We start from the raw sequence: 22,210 nt of genomic DNA, 5'->3' as shown, positions 1-22,210 counted from the left end.
TATTCCTGCACTAAAATGGGGATTGGGCTTAATGAGCATAGGTCTCTTATAGGTCCCTTCCAACTTCATTATTCTATGATTTCACGATTTAGAACAGCAAAGGACTGCTTTTCAAGGGCTGTAATCCTAAGGAAGTACGTACGGAAAAGATACGGTCAAAATGCAAATTAAATTATTTTCCTTTTTAGCATTTTATACAACTATTTCAAGAAATTACAGTAATTCACCACTTGAGAAATTAAAGATTTGTAATATAAGAAGCACTTTCTCCCATAAAATATTACTCATCCTGTGGAAAGATTTAACAGGGATTTTTTAAAAAAAATCAGATTCATTCTTTCAAGCTAGCTAATTACATAATCAAGCTTAAACTGAAGAAAGTAGGAAAAATCACTGGGCTAGTCAGGTATAATCTAAACTACATCCCTTATGAATATGCAGTGGAAGTGAATAACAGATTTAAGGAACTAGATTTGGTGGACAGAGTGCCTGAAGAACTTTGGCTAGAGGCCCGTAACATTGTACAGGAGGCAGCAACAAAAACCATCCCAAAGAAAAGGAAATGCAAAAAAGCAAAGTGGCTGTCCAACGAGGCCTTAGAAATAGCAGAGAGGAGATGGGAAACAAAATACAAGGGAGATAGAGAAAGTTACAGAAAATTGAATGCAGACTTCCAAAGAATAGCAAGGAGATACAAGAGGGCCTTCTTAAATGAACAATGTAAAGAAATAAAAGAAAATAATAGAAAAGGAAAAACCAGAGATCTGTTCAGGAAAATTGGAGATATTAGAGGAACATTTTGTGCAAAGATGAACATGATAAAAGACAAAAATGGGAGGGACCTAACAGAAGCAGAAGACATCAAGAAGAAGTGGCAAGAATACACAGAGGAATTATACCAAGATCTGGATATCCCAGACAACCCAGATAATGTGGTTGCTGACCTTGAGCCAGACATCCTGGAGAGTGAAGTCAAGTGGGCCTTAGAAAGCATGGCTAACAACAAGGCCAGTGGAGGTGATGGCATTCCAATTGAACTATTTAAAATCTTAAAAGATGATGCTGTTAAGGTGCTCCATTCAATATGCCAGCAAGTTTGGAAAACTCAACAGTAGCCAGAGGACTGGAAAAGATCAGTCTACATCCCAATCCCAAAGAAGGGCAGTGCCAAAGAATGCTCCAACTACCGTACAATTGCACTCATTTCACACACTAGCAAGGTTATGCTCAAAATCCTACAAGGTAGGTTTCAACAGTATGTGGACCGAGAACTCCCAGAAGTGCAAGCTGGATTTTGAAGGGACAGAGGAGCTAGAGACCAAATTGCTAACATGTGCTGGATTATGGAGAAAGCCAGAAAAAAGTTCCAGAAAAACATCTACCTCTGCTTCATTGACTAAGCAAAAGCCTTTGACTGTGTGGACCAAAGCAAACTATGGCAAGTCCTTAAAGAAATGGGAGTGCCTCACCACCTTATCTATCTCCTGAGAAACCTATACATGGGACAGGAAGCAACAGTTAGAACAGGATATGGAACAACTGATTGGTTCAAAATTGGGAAAGGAGTACGACAAGGCTGTATATTGTCCCCCTGCTTATTCAACTTATATGCAGAATACATCATGCGAAAGGCTGGACTGGAGAATCCCAAACCGGAATTAAGATTGCCGGAAGAAATATCAACAACCTCCGATATGCAGATGTATACCATTCTGATGGCAGAAAGTGAGGAGGAATTAAAGAACCTTGTAATGAGGGTGAAAGAGGAGAGTGCAAAAAACGGTCTGAAGCTGAACATCAAAAAAACTAAGATCATGGCCACTGGTCCCATCACCTCCTGGGAAATAGAAGGGGAAGATATGGAGGCAATAACAGATTTTTCTTTCTTGGGCTCCATGATCATTGCAGATGGAGACAGCAGCCACGAAATTAAAAGACGCCTGATTCTTGGGAGGAAAGCGATGACAAACCTTGACAGCATCCTAAAAAGCACAGACATCACCTTGCCAACAAACGTCCACATAGTCAAAGCTATGGTTTTCCCTGTAGTGATGTATGGAAGTGAGAGCTGGACCATAAAGAAAGCTGACTGCCAAAGAATTGATGCTTTTGAATTGTGGTGCTGGAGGACTCTTGAGAGTCCCCTGGACTGCAAGGAGAACAAACCTATCAATCTAAAGGAAATCAACCCTGAGTGCTCACTGGAAGGACAGATCCTGAAGCTGAGGCTCTAATACTTCGGCCATCTCATGAGAAGAGAAGACTCCTTGGAAAAGACCTTGATGTTAGGAAAGTGTGAAGGCGAGAAGGGGACGACAGAGGATGAGATGGTTGGACAGTGTCATCGAAGCTACCAGAATGAATTTGACACAACTCCGGGAGGCAGTGGAAAATAGGAGGGCCTGGCGTGCTCTGGTCCATGGGGTCACAAAGAGTCGGAAACGACTAAACGACTAAACAACAATTACATAATAAATTTCAAATCAGAATTTTTTCACTAATTTCAACTTTGATTTAAGTATTTATGCATATTTATTTACATTTATAAGGCAGCAGCACCAGAGAGGTCAGATCTGTGATTTTCTGACTGCTAATAATCTGACATTAATTTTCTTAATTGTTAATTTCAGCTCTCAAATAACGTAAATTTTTATCTTCTACAATCAATAATCCTCTACAATAAATAATCTGCAATCACATGGGAATAAGGCGGCAATTGAAGGTTTCTAAATAAAATTTACACTGACAAAAAGGCTTGCATGTTACCTTAGTGAGGTTCCTCTTACAGATTAAGGTGTCTGCTGCTGAATTTCATTAGGAAACAGCAACTTTTAAAAATCATTTTTCAAGGGAGCAAGGGGGTATAAAAAGGACTTGAGACTGTGTATGGCCCACTTTGCCCACCCCTGTCCTAAACATTTTGTCCAACCCTACCCTAAACAGTCAGTCCACAGCTGTAACTGCCCCACTAAAAGGAAGGCTACAAACCTGCCTCATCATCAAGTATGAGTTGCAAATAAGTTATAGTTTGCACATTTCTGCAATGTGAACATGTTTACACTGAAGAAATCTGAAAACTTTTTTCTATATAAATGTTTGATTCGGAATGTGCAAGAATGTGCTTAGGTTTCTTTATTGGATGTATATTTCCAGATGTTTTAAGTTCCTGATGTTTAATACAGTATGCTTTTAAAAAATAAAATTGGGAATTGTGATTACAAGAATTTGACAGCTTCAGAACAAAAACCTCTGCTCATTGCCTCATAATTAAGCCTACTTAGGCTAATAAGACTTGCTCTCTAGTCACTACCTTTTGAATCTGTACGTTGCTCCACTTGTAGAGATGGACATGAACAACCAGTTTGGTGGTTCAACGTGGTTCATTTACCACTCCAACAGATGTTCAGCAGTTTGACACCTTACTCCCTCCAGCAGGCACCCACACAGAGGCAGTGCCCAGAGAAGGTGGGAGAGGGAAGCTGGGATGCCACCTCTGAATAGGTGCCCACCAGAGGAAACAGGACACTAAATCGCTCAACACTTGTTGGGACAGTAAATGAACCACGCTGAAACTGTGCCTATCTCTACTCACTTGTACTCCTTTCACAAGAGTCTATAAATTTCACCAGCCATTCTCACAAGCATCTGTGATACTAAGTGATCCAAATACACTAGAGAAGGTTTCAAAAACTCATTTATGGACTGAAATTTCATTTGTGTGTCAAAATGCTGACAAACTGCCAATAAGCACAGCTACAGACATTTATTTAGTATACAAATGTTACATGGGTCTGTCTCAAACAGTAGGGAAACCTCGCTTTACAGCACTCTTGGTTTTGTGAAATTTCCAGTTGCATGAACTATTGCTAATACATTGAGTCACCCAAGATTAGAGACAGCTGCAGTTAACAGAATCCGCTTCTATTAGATACTTTAACACAGAAGCTTATGAGAATACAATAAGAGCATAAATGATTAAAATAATAAGATGAAGGATTTTAAGGCACTCGTGCATATGAACAAAGTCCTATTTTGAAAAATATTGATATAAAATTTATTGGACAAATATTTCTAGACATATTTTTTAAAGCCACATACTTTAGAAGTACATAAGTATGGACAGGACATGTCAGTGCTTATGCAACTAACATAGCTAAGAAATGTAGTTTCTGTCAACACACTTTATTTATTAAAAGGAAAACACTCACAGCAATTTACAGCATCAAGACTGAAAAACTAACAAAAACTAATATCAGTTATGAAGTTGGAAGGGGCCTATAAGACCATAGAGTACAACCTTCTGTTCAGTGGAGGAATACAACTACAGATAAAATAAGGCAATGGGCACAGTCACTGTACCACTGTTGAAGACAGAACAAGAGGTTTCTCAACCTATCAACAGCAGAATTTCCATGAAGAATTCTAGATTTACAGTATTCTCCCTCTCTTGTGGGGAAATCAGGCTCATTATACTTGTCCCAAAGTAACAGCTGAAAAGAGAAAATCTTATTTACATTATTTTTATATCAGCCTATAACAAAAATTATCTGGGTAGCTTACAACATAAAAATTATCATATTACAGTACTGTCAAAGTGCAATGAGAATGATATTAAAAGCCACAGTTATCAAAACAGTTCATCTGCCCTTGGGAACAAAAACCACAGAATGAGATCAACAAACAGCAGAATAAGGGCTTAGGAAAAGTAGTTGGTCTTAGTTTAGTGCCTCAACACTGCAGCGACACAAGCCACGCGTAACAGGGCATTCCATAGTTTAGCATGGATGCTACCAAAAGTATCTTCAATCTCCTAGTTATCCACTCACTCACTGTCCCTCACTAACTGGCTTCTGAGCACCATGTTCTAAACCTGCTGCTTTCCAGATCCAAGTCCACCCAAACTATCAAGACCTCTACACTGGCAAAACACGAACAAAGGCATGACAAGTGCCTGCTCCTTTCTTCCTTCACACTTTCTCAGAACCGAAACGAGGCACCGCTGCCTGTGCCTGGCCCTGGCCCTCCTCCCAAAGAGAGTGAAAGCGGATGAAGGCCGGCTGGGAGGAAACCACACCGGCGGCGGCGGTGCCCTCTCTCCCTCCACTCAGCAAGCGGAGCAGGTCTAAATGCCGCGCGACGAGAAAAGAGCCGGGGAAAAAACCATTGAAGCAGGTTGTAACCAGCGGGAGGAGGGTCGGCAGAAAAGGGAAGCGGGCAACGGGGGGGGGGAGGCCCAATCCTGCCGTCCTGGAAGAAAGGACTGCTCCCCTTTGGGACGCTGGTGTTCTGCAGAAGCCGGGGAAAGCCGGCCCAGGGGACGACGGGGGAGGAGGGGGCTTTGGCTAGAAACCGGCAAGTCTGTTGCCATGAAGCAAGGGGGCCCCGTGGGGTTCCCATGACAGCCGGGTGAGACGAGGGCACGCTCCCTCCCTTGCCGAAGTCCGCTCTCCGGCGCCTCCGCCTCGAGGCAGGCCGGGGAGCCTGGGCAAGCCTCCTCGAAAAATAAATCCAACTGAGTTGAGGAACCCTCATGCACAAGGAAGGGGCGAATCTGGCCTCGGAACCTCACACCGCCTGAGGCCCCGCTAGGCCGCAAATCCCTGCGCGCCTTTCCTCAACCCCCCCCCCCAAGCCTGGCTCAACCAGGCCGCAGCACCCGGGTCCCCTCTCTTCGTCTCCGGGTCGGGTCTGGCGAAACTTAGAGGTGGGGAGGGAAGCGGAGGGCGCTACAGATGCAGCTCCCCACCCACTCCCCGCTCACCATTGTGGTCCATGATTCGGTGTGGGGGACTCTGGGACAGGAAGTCCCCGCCGTGCTCCGGGAATGGTGACCCGGGAAGTGAAAGGTGGCGACAGGAAGACGTTAAAGGGAGACTATAGAAGTACAGTAGTTGATGATAGACTGACAAGACCCATTTCCTTGAGAGGGCACTGCTTGGTGCCTTTATAAAGAAGCGAGAGCTGGGCGTGGAAAAGAAAACACCTCGTTTCCTGTAGCTGGGATGGGGAGTAGCGGCGTTACTCTCTATTGAAAAAAGCTAAAAAAATATAGCAGGACATTGTTTCTAACTTCGTTCTTGTTTCACTTGGAAAATTTTATTCTAAACGCATTCATGTCCTGTAAACATAAATTCCAATGTCATCCATGATTTCCTGATTTTTTTCTGTTGAAAGATAGAAGGATAACTGTGTGTTATGTGCCGTCAGCTGGCCCCCAACTTATGGCGACCCTAATAGGGTTTTCGAGATAACGTGAGATATTTAAGGGTGGTTATATACAACAGCTCCGCACACGCCCCCGGCCGCCAGTTCCCATGGCCGAGCAGGAATTCGAACCCAGGTCTCCGGAACCTTTTACGCTATCCCCTACACTGGCTCCCGTCATATCGATAGTTCGTAGGCAAAATTAAAGGATGGGCTGAGACTGGTTTGGATTTGTAGCCTGACAAACTCTTCCAGCAAACCAGACAGTAGATTTCTGCAAATATACGTTCAAGTTCCCCAAAACGAGTCCAAGCGCTCATTCTGCATGTGAAAATGTGCTTTTTTTGCTTGTATGCGTCCGTGTTACACATTTAAATCTTTAATAACATAAAGAACAGGGTTTTTTTCTCCACAGAACACAAGATGTGAACTTTAAAAAAGAAATTCGTTCAGTTTGTGCTACTATTTGCAGGCGCGCTAAAGCTCTTTTCCTAACATTATTGTCTTTTACAGACAGTAAAACTTGGGGATACTCCACTATTTTAATAGAAATTTTGGTGCGACTTTTCTCTCTCACGGAAATTAATGTCAAAGTGAACCCGGAAGCCAGAAAGCCTGTTCATGTATATTTTATAAGTCTACGGGCGGCCCTATTGAGGAAACTGGTTTTTATCCCGATCCTCTTATAGAGCTAAAATATTAGAGTGACAATCATGTACGATACTTCCGACGCAGACTCGATCTATTTCCGCAGCAAATTTCTAAGGCAAAATATGTCACCCTGAGCGCCCACGCTGGTGCAGACACTTTTCGTGTCGTCGATAGCCTCTTATTCCTCTATTCATTTCTTCTTTTCCTCTGGCAAGGAACGTGGCACCGGAGCACAGAGAGGCCTTGGAGAAAACTTGAGAGGACAACTGTGCTCTGATTTGCACCCACCCGTGGAAAATCTTTTCAGCCCTGGGGAAGAGTGAAGAAAAAGGGGCAACCAAACATCCAGAAACCTGGATCAACTTCCCGTGAGAGACCCAGAAAGGGTGATCAAGGCAAGACGGTCTCTCTCCCTCTTTTGGATTCCGGGATCAGCCAATGAACCAAAGTGCCGGGAAGATTCAGGTCCGATTAAAATTTGTGTACCATTATACCGAAATTTGCTACCCCAAGATGTAGGGATGATAACTGCTAACCTGGCTATTTTAAAAACAGATAAGATAACTTCAGGGTGGGACCGACTACCCTTGATGGCTATATGGTAACGAAATCAGAGGCAATGTGCCTCTGAATATCAGTTGCTGGGGAACCCAAGCCAAAGGATGCAATTTTGTCAGCTTCATTGGTTGATCTTGGGTTCAAATACTATGTGCATGTGAAAGAACTCTCTCTCTCTCTCTTTTTACTTGCTCCACTTTATGTACAGTAACTTTTGGTCTTAGGCCAATTAGTATTTTTAGGCTGATCTACCCCCACACAGCTGTTGCAAAGGTAAGGGTGATGTGGCAGTAGGCATGCCACCCTGAGCTCTTTAAAAGAACGACGGCATATAAATCAGTGTCTGCTGTTTGGGAAAAGAACAACTGGACATTTGAGCCGACCATGGCATATAAATCAGTGTCTGCTGTTTGGGAAAAGACCAACTGGACATTTGAGCCGACCATGGCATATAAATCAGTGTCTGCTGTTTGGGAAAAGAAGAACTGGACATTTGAGCTGACCAGTTTCAGCAACTTGGGTATAGTCTAGTAGAGGAAAAAAATCTCTATTTTAGCATAAATTGTTTTGACACCACTCTGACATTATAGAATATGGCTAGCATTTTTGCTGAACTTTAACATGAAAACCAGAAAGTATTGATCAAAGCAGAATATTAAGGAGACGAGACAACTCTGAGCTGGCTAGACAGTTCAGTGAGTTAGTTATCTGGCTGCAGAGCCAGAGACCAGGAATTTAATTCCCCACTGTGTTTCTTGCTAATAGAGCCAACCTGTGTGGCCTTGGGCATGCTGCACAGTCGCGGGACTCCCAGAAGAGAATGGTGAGCTACATCTGAGTACTCTTTAACTAGAACACCCTGAAAAGGGTTGCCAAAACTCAGAATTGACTTCATGGCACATAATTATTACTAAGACAACCCTGCTTGTGGTGAACAAAGTAATGTCCTAAATGTCTATGTGCATATTTTGTACGCTATTGTCTAAAGAAAGATGAGGTAAGTGTTTGTTTATTTTACGTTTCCTTTTGTTTTGTATTTTGCAGACGTGGCCTGATAACTCACACAATCAGTCCAGAGAAATTATGCATTGTCCAATAAGAAGTCCAGTTGACTTGTTTCATTCTGGGTATATTGTAAAAATATGTGCTCCTATGGTTAGATATTCGAAGTAAGTGACCTTTGCAGAGTGAATCTCATTTATCTCTGTGTATACTTCAGGAGTGTGATAAACCAGTTCAGGAAAATAACTGGTTTTGAATTAACTGAGTTTGGGAATGTTTTGTCAAGGATATGGTCTTCTGCATCTGCTGTGACATAAATGACACATGGAGCCAGTTTGCACAAGAGCTTGGGAGATCTGTGTACTTAAATTCTGCTCTGGCTGGTAAAAGTTCATTTGAAAATATTTTAACACTTTTTCTTATATGCAAAGTGATCCTATTGCGATGCTGTTCAAATAAACCTTGAAAACATACAACACTTTGGCCGAAATCTTGTTGTGCTCTTATGCAAATAACATAGTTTTAAGATGTCAATTGTCACAAATTAAGGAATCCCTGTAGACATTATCAGTTGCATGCTGAGTTGCATGATCAATGATAATGTCTGCACTGATTTCTTAATTTATGGCAACTCATGTCTAAAAGTTGCATCATGTATCTGCACAACAGGATGTCAGCCTTTGTTTACCAAAATGTGTTTTTAAATAATTACCATGTATTTATCACAAATATTCTTGTACTTCCAGATTACCATTCAGAACTTTAGTCAGGAAATACAACTGTGATTTATGCTACACTCCAATGATAGTTGCAGCTGATTTTGTCAAATCTGTGAAAGCGAGACACAGTGAATTTACAACAAACAAAGGTATTGTGCTGGCATCCTGTTAGATTTTTGATGAGTTATAAAAATACCAGTCTTCTCCCATCTGTGAAAACCATTTAGCTAGGCACTAAATACATTCTAAAATTCTACAGGATATAAATTTTGTGTCAAGTTCATGAGGGACAGAGTTGTAATCGTAATCATGTTAATCATAGAATAAGTGGCATGATTAGTTGCAGCAGCATCTTCTCCATAAAGCACACCAACTCATGCCATCCTGTTCTTCATTCAGAGGTAGCTTTCTATGCAGCTAGAGGCCGTGTCATCCCTCTGTCTTCTATTACTGCCTGATGTTTTCGGAAGCTTGATTGCTAGAATAAAGCTGTGAAAGAATTGTTCTGGCACAGCCTCCCCTTCCCCCCCAATTCCTTTGCATCTTGTACCTCTTAAGTGTTCTGCAGAAACCGTGGAGAGGGGTGAAAGTGCATCCTTGAGCTACATCACCCCATCCCATCTGTGCATCATTCAGACTTTTTTGTGTTCAGCACAAAGGTGTGCAGAAAAGCTAACAAGTGTGTTCAGCTGAATACACATTCTGTACAGAGTTCCTTTTATCATAAATGCTAATCAAGGCAGGGCTCTGAATCAATGGGAGCTTGGCGAACACATTCACCTGAACATGCTTAACACTCAACACACAAAGATTTATAAGACTTCTGGATGGAGGAGCATGGATGCAAGGCTGACATGTGCATCCATGGCTCCACCACCCATTCATCTCTCTCCACAGTTTCAGGCCCAATATCACAATAACATCTAAGTTCAAGTATACTTGTTCAAGTATACTATAAATTCAGCCACAGTCTCTCCAGTTCAGCCATCTGTTGCAGTGTGTTTATAGTAACACCAACCTAACCCATAAGATTGTGGTTAGGGTTTTAGGGTAACATATATGAAGTACCTTTGATTGTCTAAAAATGCTATGTAAATGCTAGGTTTTATCTTTCTTTTGCAGAAGAAGAAAAATTCATTCAGAATAAAGGGTATGATCTCATGCTTTGCCAATGCTTTTGGTGAAACATTTCTATTATACGAAAGTACACATTAGTATTATATTATGAATAAAATCACTTGGAACCTAATATTAGGTGAATTAATAACATTCATTTCCTATTCTGTTTCCTATTCTGAACAGTTTCCTGTTCTGTCCCCTTTGCCAATCAGAGACAATATGGAATGGGGAGGCTGGTTGTGCAGTTTAGAACAGACCTCCACCTGATTTCTAAAAGTCCTTCTTCCCCCGAGCAGAACTTCCTTAATAATTTATGTTTTGAATCACTGTGTTGTAGATAGATAATATTGGTCATTTATTAGAAAACTTTATTTTCACAGGCGACCGCCCTCTGATTGTTCAGTTCGCTGCTAAAGAAGCACAAGTCCTAGCAGATGCTGCTTGTATTGTCAGTCCTTTTGCAGATGGCATAGACCTAAACTGTGGGTGCCCACAGAGGTAAAATGTAAATGAATTCAAACAGCATATAGAAGGACTTTGTTGTTGTTGTTTAGTCGTTAAGTCGTGTCCGACTCTTCGTGACCCCATGGACCAGAGCATGCCGGGCCCTCCTATCTTCCACTGCCTCCTGGAGTTGTGTCAGGTTCATGTTGGTCACTTCAATGACAATAGAAGCACTTAGTAAAGTTTATATTTGTTTATTTTCAGCACTTAAAAGTTCAGTTTCAAGTCTCTCCTGGTTGATCCATGGCCACCATAGCAGAAAGTCTTTCAAATAACTTGGCCTCAAGCCATTTCTCCTATTAATATCACTACGTTATGATACAAAATCAGAATAGACTGTTTATAATTTGTTGGGGGGAAAAGTACCTCTGCTTCAGTCCCCCTCATCTGTCACAGCCAAGCAGATGAACTCCAGCAAATAAAAACATTTTAAACTCTTAGGAAAGACCAAAAAACAAAAACAAAAACCTTCTACCCTCCTAATGTATTGAAATAGCAAAACAGTAAAATGCTTTAAAAAGATAAAGATTTTAAAAGAGCATTTAAAAAAAAAAAAAGCAACAATGGCCAGCTCTTACACTAACAGATTGCTCAGTCCCCATTTCTCATTATTTCATTATTTGAAAAGAAACCAACAATACCAATTGAAAGTCTAGCCTGGTTACAAATTCAATACTGTAGCTGTGTGGCTAATCCAATTCACTTCAGTAGTTAGACTCCATGTGTTCAAAGAAAATGTGGTGGACTGAAACTACCTATCACCAAAGGCTACATCTCATCATAATGGGCATCCTTCAGTCTCGAGAGACTATGATAACATGCTCAGAATAGAGGTCTTGGAACAACGTCTAGTGTGGCTGAGAAGGCCAATTTGAGAGTAACAATCCCTTCCACACTGAAGACAAATGCAGTCTGTCCTCTGCCCAGCTCCTTGATTTTGCTGGTTTCGGTACTGCCTCTTTGCCTCAGCCTGCTGGACAAGGGTCTCTTCAAAATGGGAGAGGCCATGATGCACCAACTGCCTCCAGGCTGAATGCTCAGATGTCAAGGTTTCCCATCTGTTGAGGTCCATTCTTAAGACCTTCAGATCCTACTTACAGATATCCTTGTATCACAGCTGTGGTCTCCCTCTGGTGCGCTTTCCCTGCACTAATTCTCCATACAGAGATCTTTTGGAATCCGACCATCAGTCATTCTCACGACATGCCCGAGCCAACATAGACATCACTGTTTCAGTAATATATACATGCTAAAAATGCCAGTTCATTCTAGGACTACTCTATTTGGAACTTTGTCCTGTCAGGTGGTACCAAAAATCCGTCGGAGACAACGCATATGGAATGTGTTCAGCTTCCTCTCTTACTGTGCACAACCTACTGAGGCTACATCTCACATATTGCAAAGTGGTAGAATATCTAAAGAGAGAAGCAACATATGCTCACCTTTATGGACAAGGAGTTTTCTATGCAATTAGAATCCCAAGACACACAGTTCAAGGGATGAAATCAGCGATGGTGATGATAAAGCCATTGCAGGCTGCCTTTTCTATGCATTGAACACTAAATACTAAAGGTACCCTTTTTGATTTTACTGGTTTACTGTGAGTGGGTGAGCTTTAGGCCATAGGAAGGGCCTGCCTACACATCTCATTGGCCCTCTGAGGGTTCCTGCCAAGGATAGATGGCAGTTAATCCGTTCTCCAGGGTATTGCCTCAACATGTCATTGCCTACAATGAATTTAGATGACAGGAACTAATTTCCCCAAAGAGTGTAATTGTGTTGGGATTGATGGCAAAGAGAACTACAAATTGGGTTTTTGGAATATGGAAAGTCATAGGTAGATAGAATAAAAGTCCCCTTGTTGAGTTAACTGTTGTCTGTGAGTTTTCTTCACGATGATGGATGACACAGGTATCTTTTCTGATTCCTATGCCCATGGATGAGATGTATCCGATCACATTTACATTACATTATTATTATTATTAATATGTGTTGTCCTTTACTGTTTTGAAAATATAAATTGAGCTGCACAGGAATACAAGAGTTGTTTATACATATCATGAACTCATGTCTCATAAAATATAGCAATTGTTAGATCAAATGTGGTACGTGCTGTATGCACCTTTTATCCAAGTTCATTTATCTAGAAGAACAAATGAAATCTGTTAGAAAGTTAATCTAGACATTCTGAAAGTCTCATTTTTATCAGGACCTCCTCACAAAACTGACAAGCTATGATTATGTATACCTTACTCTGTTTTGTTTTTTATTAAAGGTGGGCTATGGCAGAAGGTTATGGTGCTTGCTTAATAAACAAACCTGAAGTAGTGCAAGAGATGGTGAGACGCATACGAAATCAGGTGGAAAGTCCTGGGTTTTCAGTATCTATTAAGATAAGGCAAGTTTTGATGTTACGTATGCAAAATACTGTACTGTATATAGTTTATACATTTTATATTACATTACACATGTCTTTGTGTGATACAGTACATAAAAATGTTATTGATTAATCTCAGTGCTTCTCCTTACTTCTACACAATGAAATATATTGAAAAATGCAGAAATTGGGGCTTATTGATTAATAAAAATGCCATATAACTGGATAGGTCTGAACATTTCCTACATATTTGTCCTAATATTTTTAACATATTGGATTCGGTATTGTGCCATTACATCAGTAGAGAAGCCATTAAAAACAATTTTATATCCAAGTGAGGCCAATTTGGCAAATGAGATACATGGATAGTGAGGAGGAGGAGAGATAAAAGTCTAAATCCAGAAAAAGTTAGTCACTCTGAGATCCATTAGCAAATTAGATGCAACTAATGTAACTTCCATTAAACAGATAGAAATCCAGTACAGTACAACCAATCTCCTCTGCCTTATTGCCAGAATGCAAAATTTCTAATCTTCACAGATAATGCCATGTAAGTGATACTAAAGAATAGAAATATACATTTTTAAATGCACCATACTGATGGTCTTCTTGTTGCTTGGTGTCTTAGAATTCATAATGACCTAAAAAGAACTGTAGACCTTTGCCAAAAAGCAGAAGCAGCTGGAGTATCCTGGATTACCGTCCATGGGAGAAGTGTAGAGGAAAGACACCAGCCAGTACATTACGATGCAATTAAAATAATCAAAGAAAGTGTGACTATACCAGTAGTAGCTAATGGAGATGTGAAGTTTTTAAAAGATGTGGAGGACATTCATCAAATAACAGGAACAGATGGTAAGACCAAACTTTTAATTCATTTGGGGTCTCTTTCCCCTGAAATACAGAAATGTACTTTACCCAAAATGGGAAATGCATGCATACTTTTAATCTTTGGCATTAAATTTGAATTCCTTGCAAGAAATAATTTTGTCAGCTTTCAACAGACTTACTGAATTCGAACTCAGCATCTAATTAAGGAAAATGTTGCCTACAGAGTATGCCAGTTTAATAAAACTTCTAAAGTAGGTGCCATCAAAAACATTTTATTAGAAAATACCAACTGTGCAATTCTATTCATATTAACTCACAATTAAATGCTGTTATGTACAGGATTGTGCCATAACATGACTTTCCCATTATATAATGTAAGAAATTAGTTTAGAAAGTGAAGAGTTCCACAGAATACTTCATTCATGTCTCTCAAGCTGCCATTTTATCTGTATTTGCTGCAGAAGTGTGCTCCACTGAATGTACCTCTGAGAAAACATGTGTAGACTCACATTATAAAACAAGGCATCAGATTAAATACATGAACACACAGAATGCAGGTGGTCATTATAATAAAATAAGCTGGGACGCAGAGCCCTCTTAGTGGGCACACGAGCAATAAGTCAACATTGAAAAATGCTTATGAGTCCTCTGATCCCAGATTTCGTCACTCCCCTCTGCTGGTGCAGTGGTCCAGTGGAAGGGTGCAATGGCGGGCCGTCTAGCCCAACGGGAGATTGGAGGACCAGTAAGTATTTCTCTGTTAATTCCGCCCCTAGGGGAAAAAAACACACCAAGCATTTAACCCTTGCAGTGCAGGGGCAGTTTTTTCTAAACTAAAACCTCAGTATTCAGGTTTAATAGCAGTGTTGGCACTTTGAAATAAATAAGTTGGTTTTGTGTTGCAGTTTGGGCACTGAGGCTCAAAAAGGTTTGCCATCACTGGTATACACTGATAAAGCTAGGAACTCTTTTCAAGACATTTCCCCTGCTTGATACTTTAGTATGTTGTTATATTTAATTTGTTTTCTCTCTGCTGTTGCCCCTGGGCAATTTTTCTTTTTGGTGTTTTGTTGATAAGAATTTTCATTGTGGAGGGTGCCTAATGTTCATGTTTTATGGACGTAATGCTTCCCAGAGTAGTGGTAATGCCACTAGATGGGTGGGATATAACTCTAACAAATAAATGTACAGTAGTTAATTAATTATAATCCACTTGGATTCTTGAGCATATACCAAGTCATTGAGCATGCGCATACGTACACACCCAAGAATCCCAAAGATGATTAGTTCATTGCCAGCTAGAAGCAACTGAATATTACACTGTTTGCCTTTCTCATACATAAAAAGAGCAACAGCATTTCGGCCAATGTGTCTTACTCATAGATACAGTGTTTATATTTTGTGAGATGTGATCTTCAACATTAATCATCCTTCTCCGGTGCTTCATCCCTTCTCAAAATACATAACTTTGTCCAATTCTACATGAGCCTAACACTGCTGTTAGGATCTTAAGAGAAAAGAGTTTCATTGAAGAATGTTGTCCTTTTATTGCCGTATTGACATAAGTTTTGAATTTACTTAAAGTGTTCTAACTTTTTTTAAAGTAATGATCTTTTAAATATTACTCTTTTTATTTGTATCTGTTTTTAATCATTTGTGAACTGCCTTGGATCCCTAAACTGGGAGAAAGGTGGCACAGAAAATAAATAAATGAATAATAAATAAGTGTATTTGTTTTACTTTTTTCCCCACCCATCTAGACATCTTTTACCACTCTGGGCAGCTTACATATTTGAAAGATAAACATAAAAACATCCAACCCCCTACGAGATAAACCTCACATCAAAGAAAGAAAGAAAAAGCCCAAAATCCAGTGGCAACAGCAGTCAGAAAACAAATAAAAATATAAGAACATAATAAGCTATTGCGTGGGGAGGATATCTTGAAAAGCTTCTCTGAAAAGCCACATTTTAACTGATTTTCTAGGATGGAAGGGGCCTTGTGCACTTCCACAGGCAGGGCATTCCAGTACTGTGGCAGCCACCACCAAAAAAGCCTGGGTTCCAGTTGTTGATTTCCAGGGTGGCTGTCCATGCATCATAATTTGGATAAAATGGGTAGCATGGGAGGATGATCTCAGGGAATCATTCAATGAAATCTATATTAATTTTTAAACTTAATCCCATTAAAATCTGTACAAGACAAAGAAAGCCCCAAGATAAATTACACTATGCTCAGAATTAACTTTATATCTGTATTTATTTTCATTATATAGGTATTATGGTTGCTAGAGGGCTCTTAGCCAATCCAGCTATGTTTGCAGGTTACGAAGAAACACCTCTACAGTGCATTCAAGATTGGGTTGATATTGCTGTTGCACATGGAACTCCTTTTACATGTTTTCATCACCATTTAATGTACATGTTGGAAAGAATTACTTCAAAACAAGAAAAGAAAATTTTTAATGTTCTGTCAAGTACAACTGCTGTTTTAGACTACCTTAGGAATAACTATGGTGTACAATAACTTTCTAAATATTGCACTTCTGTTAGATTATACTGTTGTTTAAATGATTTTAATTTTCAGAATTTCATATATATGACAAAGGTATACAAGTCTATTTTTTCTATTCAATGTTTTGAATTTACAGTACTTGTAAAGGTATTTACAGTTTTAACACAATCATAATAAATCTGTTCAAATAGTGTAGTAGGCATTGGCTATGTTCATCCATCATATGACCTTTCAGTCCTGTTCTCAGATGGTATCCTTTGCCACTTGTTAGTAAACTTACAGATCTTTATCATGTCCAAGATCTATAAAGTAGTCCATGAGATACAGTACTAAAAACAAAAATCCTCTGATATAAAAAAAAAATATCTATGCATATATTAAGAATAAAACTTACTGAGGAAAGCCGAAAATGGGAAAAGCATCAGTAAAACTCTAATTTTCTAAATAGTATCAGTAAAACTCTAATTTTCTAAATGGTAAGTAAATGTAGCATTTCTAAATGCTACATTTTAACTATTTTAACTATTTTAAATATTCACTGCTGATGAGTTACAACTTATATTATCTGTTTTTTTTATTGAATACTGTATTCAGCATTGCTTCATAAAAATCTTTGGTTAAGGTTTCTCTGTCCTTCCTCTCACATGTTCAAAAGAATTAGAGTTGTTCTATTTTAGGAAGTGTTGAAGTGCTCTTGTGTCATACAGCCCACGGTTCCATGGGGTTGAGTGCAGGCACTTTCATCTCTAGTTTTGAGTGTTATTCTATACGTTAAATGCTTTCATTCTACAGTGAATGGAATTTAAATGGTATCAGTTTCCTCCTTCCCACATTCGTGAGAGCACTTTTGAGACTGCATGGAAAAATCAAATGAAAGAACTCTGCTGTGCCTATTTTATACCTTCAGGTGCTAGGGAAAAAAAGAAAGTATTTCTTGATTTGTCATACTCAATAACTCATATCCTTTTATTCTGGATTAAGTGGTCCAGAGTAACTGCTGCTCAAATTTTGTACTGACAATGTGATACCACTCTTTGCTTTAGTTAGGTGATGAGAACATGACCAAAGCTGAAAGAAGTTATACTGTCTACTTCCACAATATTAGGTATCAGACATACAGTTTTCAAGCTCAAACTTCTACTCACTGACCAAATCAGTATAGAATTGTTTAGTGTGAGGATAAAAGGGTGGCCATGCAGCAGTTTTAAGTAATCAGAATGTCTCCACAAGCAGTTCAAATTTGTCCATCACCCATGTATGACTCCTGACTACTTGTGTAACAAGAACTGCTCTGTGTACTTCTGACCCTCACCCAGCTTATTTATTAGGGCGACAATGCTTACAACACTACAGTATTTCGAAATATATATGGGATACATGGCTCTCTTCCCACATTATCCTCATACCTTCCCTGTTAAGTCACTCAGGTTCAGAGTCAGTGACTAGCATAAGATCACCTGATGAGCTAACTGTAGATATGAACTCAGGTCTCCTGAATGCCAGTTTAAGAATACCACCATGTTCTTAACATAGAAGACTTTCCCAAAGTATGCAATGTTATTTTAATTAACTATTTCCGTAGAAAACTGTGGTAAGCAACTGTAGCAAAAACATACATTCTTGTGGTATAAACTTGTCCTTAAAAGACAAACGTTTTATTATGGCAAAAGTTTTGTGGACTCTAGCCTACACCATAAGATGCATGGGCTATATCCTATTATATAATTTACACTATATGACATCATCTGTCACAGTAATTTTTCACAAATAAAACATTTGCAGTTTCTACATGGAAGGTCCCAAGGCTCCAATGGAATTACTTTAATAGTTCAGAAACTGTTGGGGGCTACAGGATAGGAAGTCTTTAATTACTAAAATCACCATTGCCATGATGACTTTACCCCCAGTGGTTATTTCTGGCAATTAAAACCTCTCCCTCCATCCCATAGTCCCCAATGTCTTCCTAAAAATAAAAAAGCATTCTACAGAAGCCTCAGGACATTTGGAGGGAAATAAGAATTTTTTTATTTCTGAAAAATTATTGCAGCTCATGACATCAACTTTACACAGTATAACTGATGTACAGGATTTCAGCCATGATGTGCCTATAACCCACAACAGTTTACACCATAATAAAATATGTTAGCTTTTAAAACACGACAAGATTCTGTTGCTTTGATCAATCAGTGTGCTTGAATTTCATGGTGATTAAAGATTGCTATGGATGAAGGATACAATTAAGAAGGCTGTGCCAGAAACAAGAGTAGGAGGACATCAGTTCTAATTGCACTGACCTAGATGTAAATGTTTGGAAAGAATTCATATACAGCTGCTGCTTCTCACATTCTCATTCAAGACATCTGACTTCACACTACCGTATCCATGATTGGACTTGCCAGTTCAACAGCTCCAAAGTAAGTGGTCTTGAGATCTGTTCCATGGAACAAGGCAGCCTCACCTACTGAATTTCATTTACGTGAGGGGGATATGAAAACAGGAGGCACTGTTTAAGCATTACAAGAGAATGTTCAGAGAATACAAGGTAATGGAACAGCTCAGCTTAAGAGTGATGGATGAAGGAGCTGCAAGAGTAATACAGCATGTGAGAGGGAGAAATTTATTGAGGCTGCCTTGTTGGAAAGTGAAAAGCTGGAATAAGGTGATGAATAAAGTTCACTTATTCTTGAAGGCTTTCAAGACTGGGATCCAGTGGTTGTAGGTTTTTCAGGCTGTTTAGCCGTGTTCTGGAGGTTTTTCTTCCTAATGTTTTGCCAGTCTGTGGCCGGCATCTTCAGACGACAGGAGTTAGAACTGTCTCTGTGTTCCGGTGCAATGTGTGGGATAGTTGAGTATTTGCAGCTGTGGGATCAGCTGTTTGTCCTTTTCAGGAGATTGGGTGATTATAGTGATCAGGGTGTTTTTTGTTATGGCTATATTGTTGTGATAAGGGAGAAGATGATCTGTCACTGTGATTGATGGGTGTTGTTAACTAGTCTTTTGTGTGCAGTGATCACCAGTCCTTGTGGATGGCTAGAGTTTATTGACCTTTTAGCAGGTCTACAGAAAACCCACCCACACAGACCCATAACTACATGAAAACTCCAACCACCACCCACAACAAAAGAGAGGCATAATCAAAACACTGGTAGACCATGCGAATTAGAACTGTGAAGCTCAATTTCTCAGCATCAAACTCAACCATCTGAATTGGGCCCTACAGGCAAATGGTTCTTCCAAAAATGAAATCACAAGAGCCATCAAACCAAGAAAACAACACCGAACTGAAGAATAAAAACAGAAATACAAATAAGTATTTCTGCCATACATCAAAGGAGTCATGGACCACATGGGGAAACCTTTGAAAAAACACAACCTTCAAACAGTATTCAGGCCCACCACAAAAATACAACAAATGTTATGGTCAGCAAAGGACAAAAGGGATCCCCTTACCATTGCAGGAGTATACCAGATACCTTGCAGTTGTGGCCAGGTATATATTGGAACCACAAAACGCAGCATTCACATCATAATCAAAGAACATGAGAGACACTGCAGACTAAAACAACTGGAAAAATCAGCAATAGCTGAACCTGCCCTGAAACAAGCTGGACATGAAATCCTATTTCAAAACACAGAAGTACTGAACAACACCAGCAATCATTATGTTAGACTGCACAGGGAGGCCATTGAAATCCACAAACATTAACAAAGCTTCAACAAAAAAGAAGACAGGTCTAAAACTCAATAAAATAATATTAGCTGTGGGTCCAAATGGCAATTTTTATATATATTTTAATTGTATTTTAACTGTTTTGAATTTTTATTGTATTTTAAATGTTGTAAGACGCCCAGAGACCTTTGGGTAGTGTGGGCGGCATATAAATTAAATAAATAAACAAACAAAGCCTGGCTCCCATCACTGAAAAATACAGCCTGCAAAAGGTCAACAAACTCTACCCAGCCACAAGGACCGGTGATCACTGCACACAAAAGACTAGCTAACAACACCCCTCAATCACAGACAGATCATCTCCCCCTTATCACAACAATACACCCATAACAAAAAAAACACCCTGATCACCATAATCACCTGAAAAGGACAGAGAGCTGATCCCACAGCTACAAATACTGTACTCAACTATTCCACACACTACACCAGAACACAGAGACAGTTCTAACTCCTGTCATCTGAAGATGCCGGCCACAGGAACTGGCAAAACGTTAGGAAGAAAAACCTCTAGAACAGCCTGAACAACCTACATCAACCAAAGTTCACTTAGGTTGCTAAATTGGCTTAGGTAAAAATGGAGTGCCATGCAGCACACTTTCTAATTACTGTACGATGTTGTGCTTATTATGAAATGGTACAGTATTATGGATTCTTTAAATAAATCCAATCCTTATTTATGGCTAGAACACTGATTAGTATACAGACATTTATATGTTCATAAAAGAGCTTGGGCAAAATGATTTAAAGAGAGCCAAGGTTAATATTATAGTTGTTAACTTGGAATAAATATACCGGTAACTGACTTCAAATACATCTCTACTGGCTTTTGCATATTTTATTAAGTGTCAAAATATTACAGTATTTTAAAAACAGTGATAATTTTTGAGATAATGTTGGAGCTCAAATTTGACGTTGGATTTAAAGGTATCATCATGCTGTAGTTAAACTATTCTTGCAATATGTGTTGAGTTCAGCAAGTGTACATTAATGGGCCTCTGAAAAGTTGTATCAATAGCGGGGGGGGGACGACGACGACGACGACGACGACAAAAGACAACTTTCCCCAACAGCGCTCACTGAAAGAGGATGGCTGGTATAAACCCCAATACCAAGCCCTCGCTTAACGTCACTTCATGTCTGTGCCACTGCTTTGAGTGTTGGGGAGCATTAAAAAAATAGCACCAACTCACCAGGGTACCACACAAGTAATGGGACCACCTCAAATATATCCCACTTCCCACAAACGCCCTTCCCTTCCTTATGTTTTTTTTAGTATGACATTTGTCTGGTCCTTTTTTCTTTGTAATTTTATACTCGCGGTTGTTAGCTTTAATACTGCCCTTTAATGATGTAAGTCACTCTATAAGAGCCCTTTTTGAGGGAGAAACGCAGGGTAAAAACGCTCTGAATGAATAAATTCCCTAGGGCTTTAGGGTGCTTCAGTCCTTTAGCCTTCTTCTCTCGGGGTGGGGGGGAGTGTAAGTCCCGTTGAACTCAGCACGACTTACTTCTGAGTAGGGGAGCCCTAAAATCGAGCGGTTTGCGCCCTTTGCTCGAAGGAGGAAGCTTTCGGCCGGCCACCAACCCTCCCTTTTGCGGCTGGTTCCCGTCGCCCGGCCGGCAGGCTCCCTCCTTCGCCCGCCCTTTTTGCAGCCTCGGAAGGCCCGGCTACCTTTCCCTCCCCTTTGCAGCTTCTGTCGCAGTCGAGCCGAATCGGGTAGCTTTGAGAAAGATCGTGGAGGCCAGGCGAAGGAGGTTTCTCACCGACCCAATCCGCCCTCCCCGGGGCGATGAACCAGGAAGGGCCGGGGCTGAAGCAGCGCTTACTAAAAAGCGGGGTAAAACGACAACAACCTCCCCCCCCTCCCGCCGCCGTTTCTTCCAACCGAAACGGCTACAAAGCTTCCCCCAGAAGCGTATTCGGGGCCAGAGAGGAAGTGCTGATGGGGGGAGGTTTGAACTGCAGTCGAATAGCAGTCTGGTATTATGTTGTGATCCGTG

General features: G+C 40.2%; 3 protein-coding genes and 1 long non-coding RNA gene across 11 annotated transcripts in view; 2 read left to right on the top strand and 2 right to left on the bottom strand.

The window, feature by feature from the left end:
- CBLL1 (Cbl proto-oncogene like 1) overlaps window positions 1-6,498 on the bottom strand; it is a 17,938-nt gene extending 11,440 nt beyond the window's left edge. Inside the window, exon 1 of the mRNA XM_020813070.3 lies at window positions 5,762-6,498. Within this exon, the coding sequence (XP_020668729.2) occupies window positions 5,762-5,774 (13 nt within the window). The 5' untranslated portion in view covers window positions 5,775-6,498. The remainder of the gene's footprint in view (window positions 1-5,761) is intronic.
- Window positions 5,050-16,672, top strand: DUS4L (dihydrouridine synthase 4 like). 4 transcript variants are annotated; one of them, XM_020813071.3, is made up of 8 exons: window positions 5,050-5,172; window positions 7,071-7,320; window positions 8,458-8,582; window positions 9,162-9,283; window positions 10,634-10,751; window positions 13,033-13,155; window positions 13,763-13,989; window positions 16,241-16,672. In XM_020813071.3, exons 2-8 carry the CDS (start codon window positions 7,294-7,296, stop codon window positions 16,489-16,491), a joined length of 993 nt encoding a protein of 330 aa, XP_020668730.3. In that variant the 5' UTR covers window positions 5,050-5,172; window positions 7,071-7,293; the 3' UTR covers window positions 16,492-16,672. The 4 variants fall into 4 exon arrangements, with proteins under 4 accessions (XP_020668730.3, XP_078250479.1, XP_020668733.1 ...); XM_078394353.1 differs by having other exon boundaries at window positions 5,051-5,172; window positions 7,071-7,250; XM_020813074.3 differs by lacking the exon at window positions 5,050-5,172 and having other exon boundaries at window positions 6,863-7,250.
- LOC140707412 (uncharacterized) lies at window positions 13,992-21,850 on the bottom strand. The gene is made up of 2 exons (XR_012087456.2): window positions 21,718-21,850; window positions 13,992-14,737 (listed from the first exon to the last, which is right to left on the bottom strand). It is a non-coding gene; the product is annotated as an uncharacterized LOC140707412 (long non-coding RNA).
- The window catches only part of BCAP29 (B cell receptor associated protein 29), a 29,126-nt gene continuing 24,672 nt past the window's right edge, over window positions 17,757-22,210 (top strand). The window contains exon 1 of one of the 5 annotated variants that reach the window (XM_078394368.1): window positions 17,757-21,559. In XM_078394368.1, the coding sequence (XP_078250494.1) occupies window positions 21,555-21,559 (5 nt within the window). In that variant the 5' untranslated portion in view covers window positions 17,757-21,554. Of the gene's footprint in view, window positions 21,560-21,579; window positions 21,603-21,834 lie in introns of those variants that run through there. The other 4 variants (XM_073000661.2, XM_020813085.3, XM_020813088.3 and 1 more) reach the window with 4 other exon arrangements.

The sequence above is a fragment of the Pogona vitticeps genome, chromosome 5, assembly GCF_051106095.1.
Source record: "Pogona vitticeps strain Pit_001003342236 chromosome 5, PviZW2.1, whole genome shotgun sequence".
NCBI classification, from domain to species: domain Eukaryota; kingdom Metazoa; phylum Chordata; class Lepidosauria; order Squamata; family Agamidae; genus Pogona; species Pogona vitticeps.
The sequence above is the reverse complement of the archived record's forward strand: the minus strand, read 5'-3'. Positions and strand labels throughout refer to the sequence as shown.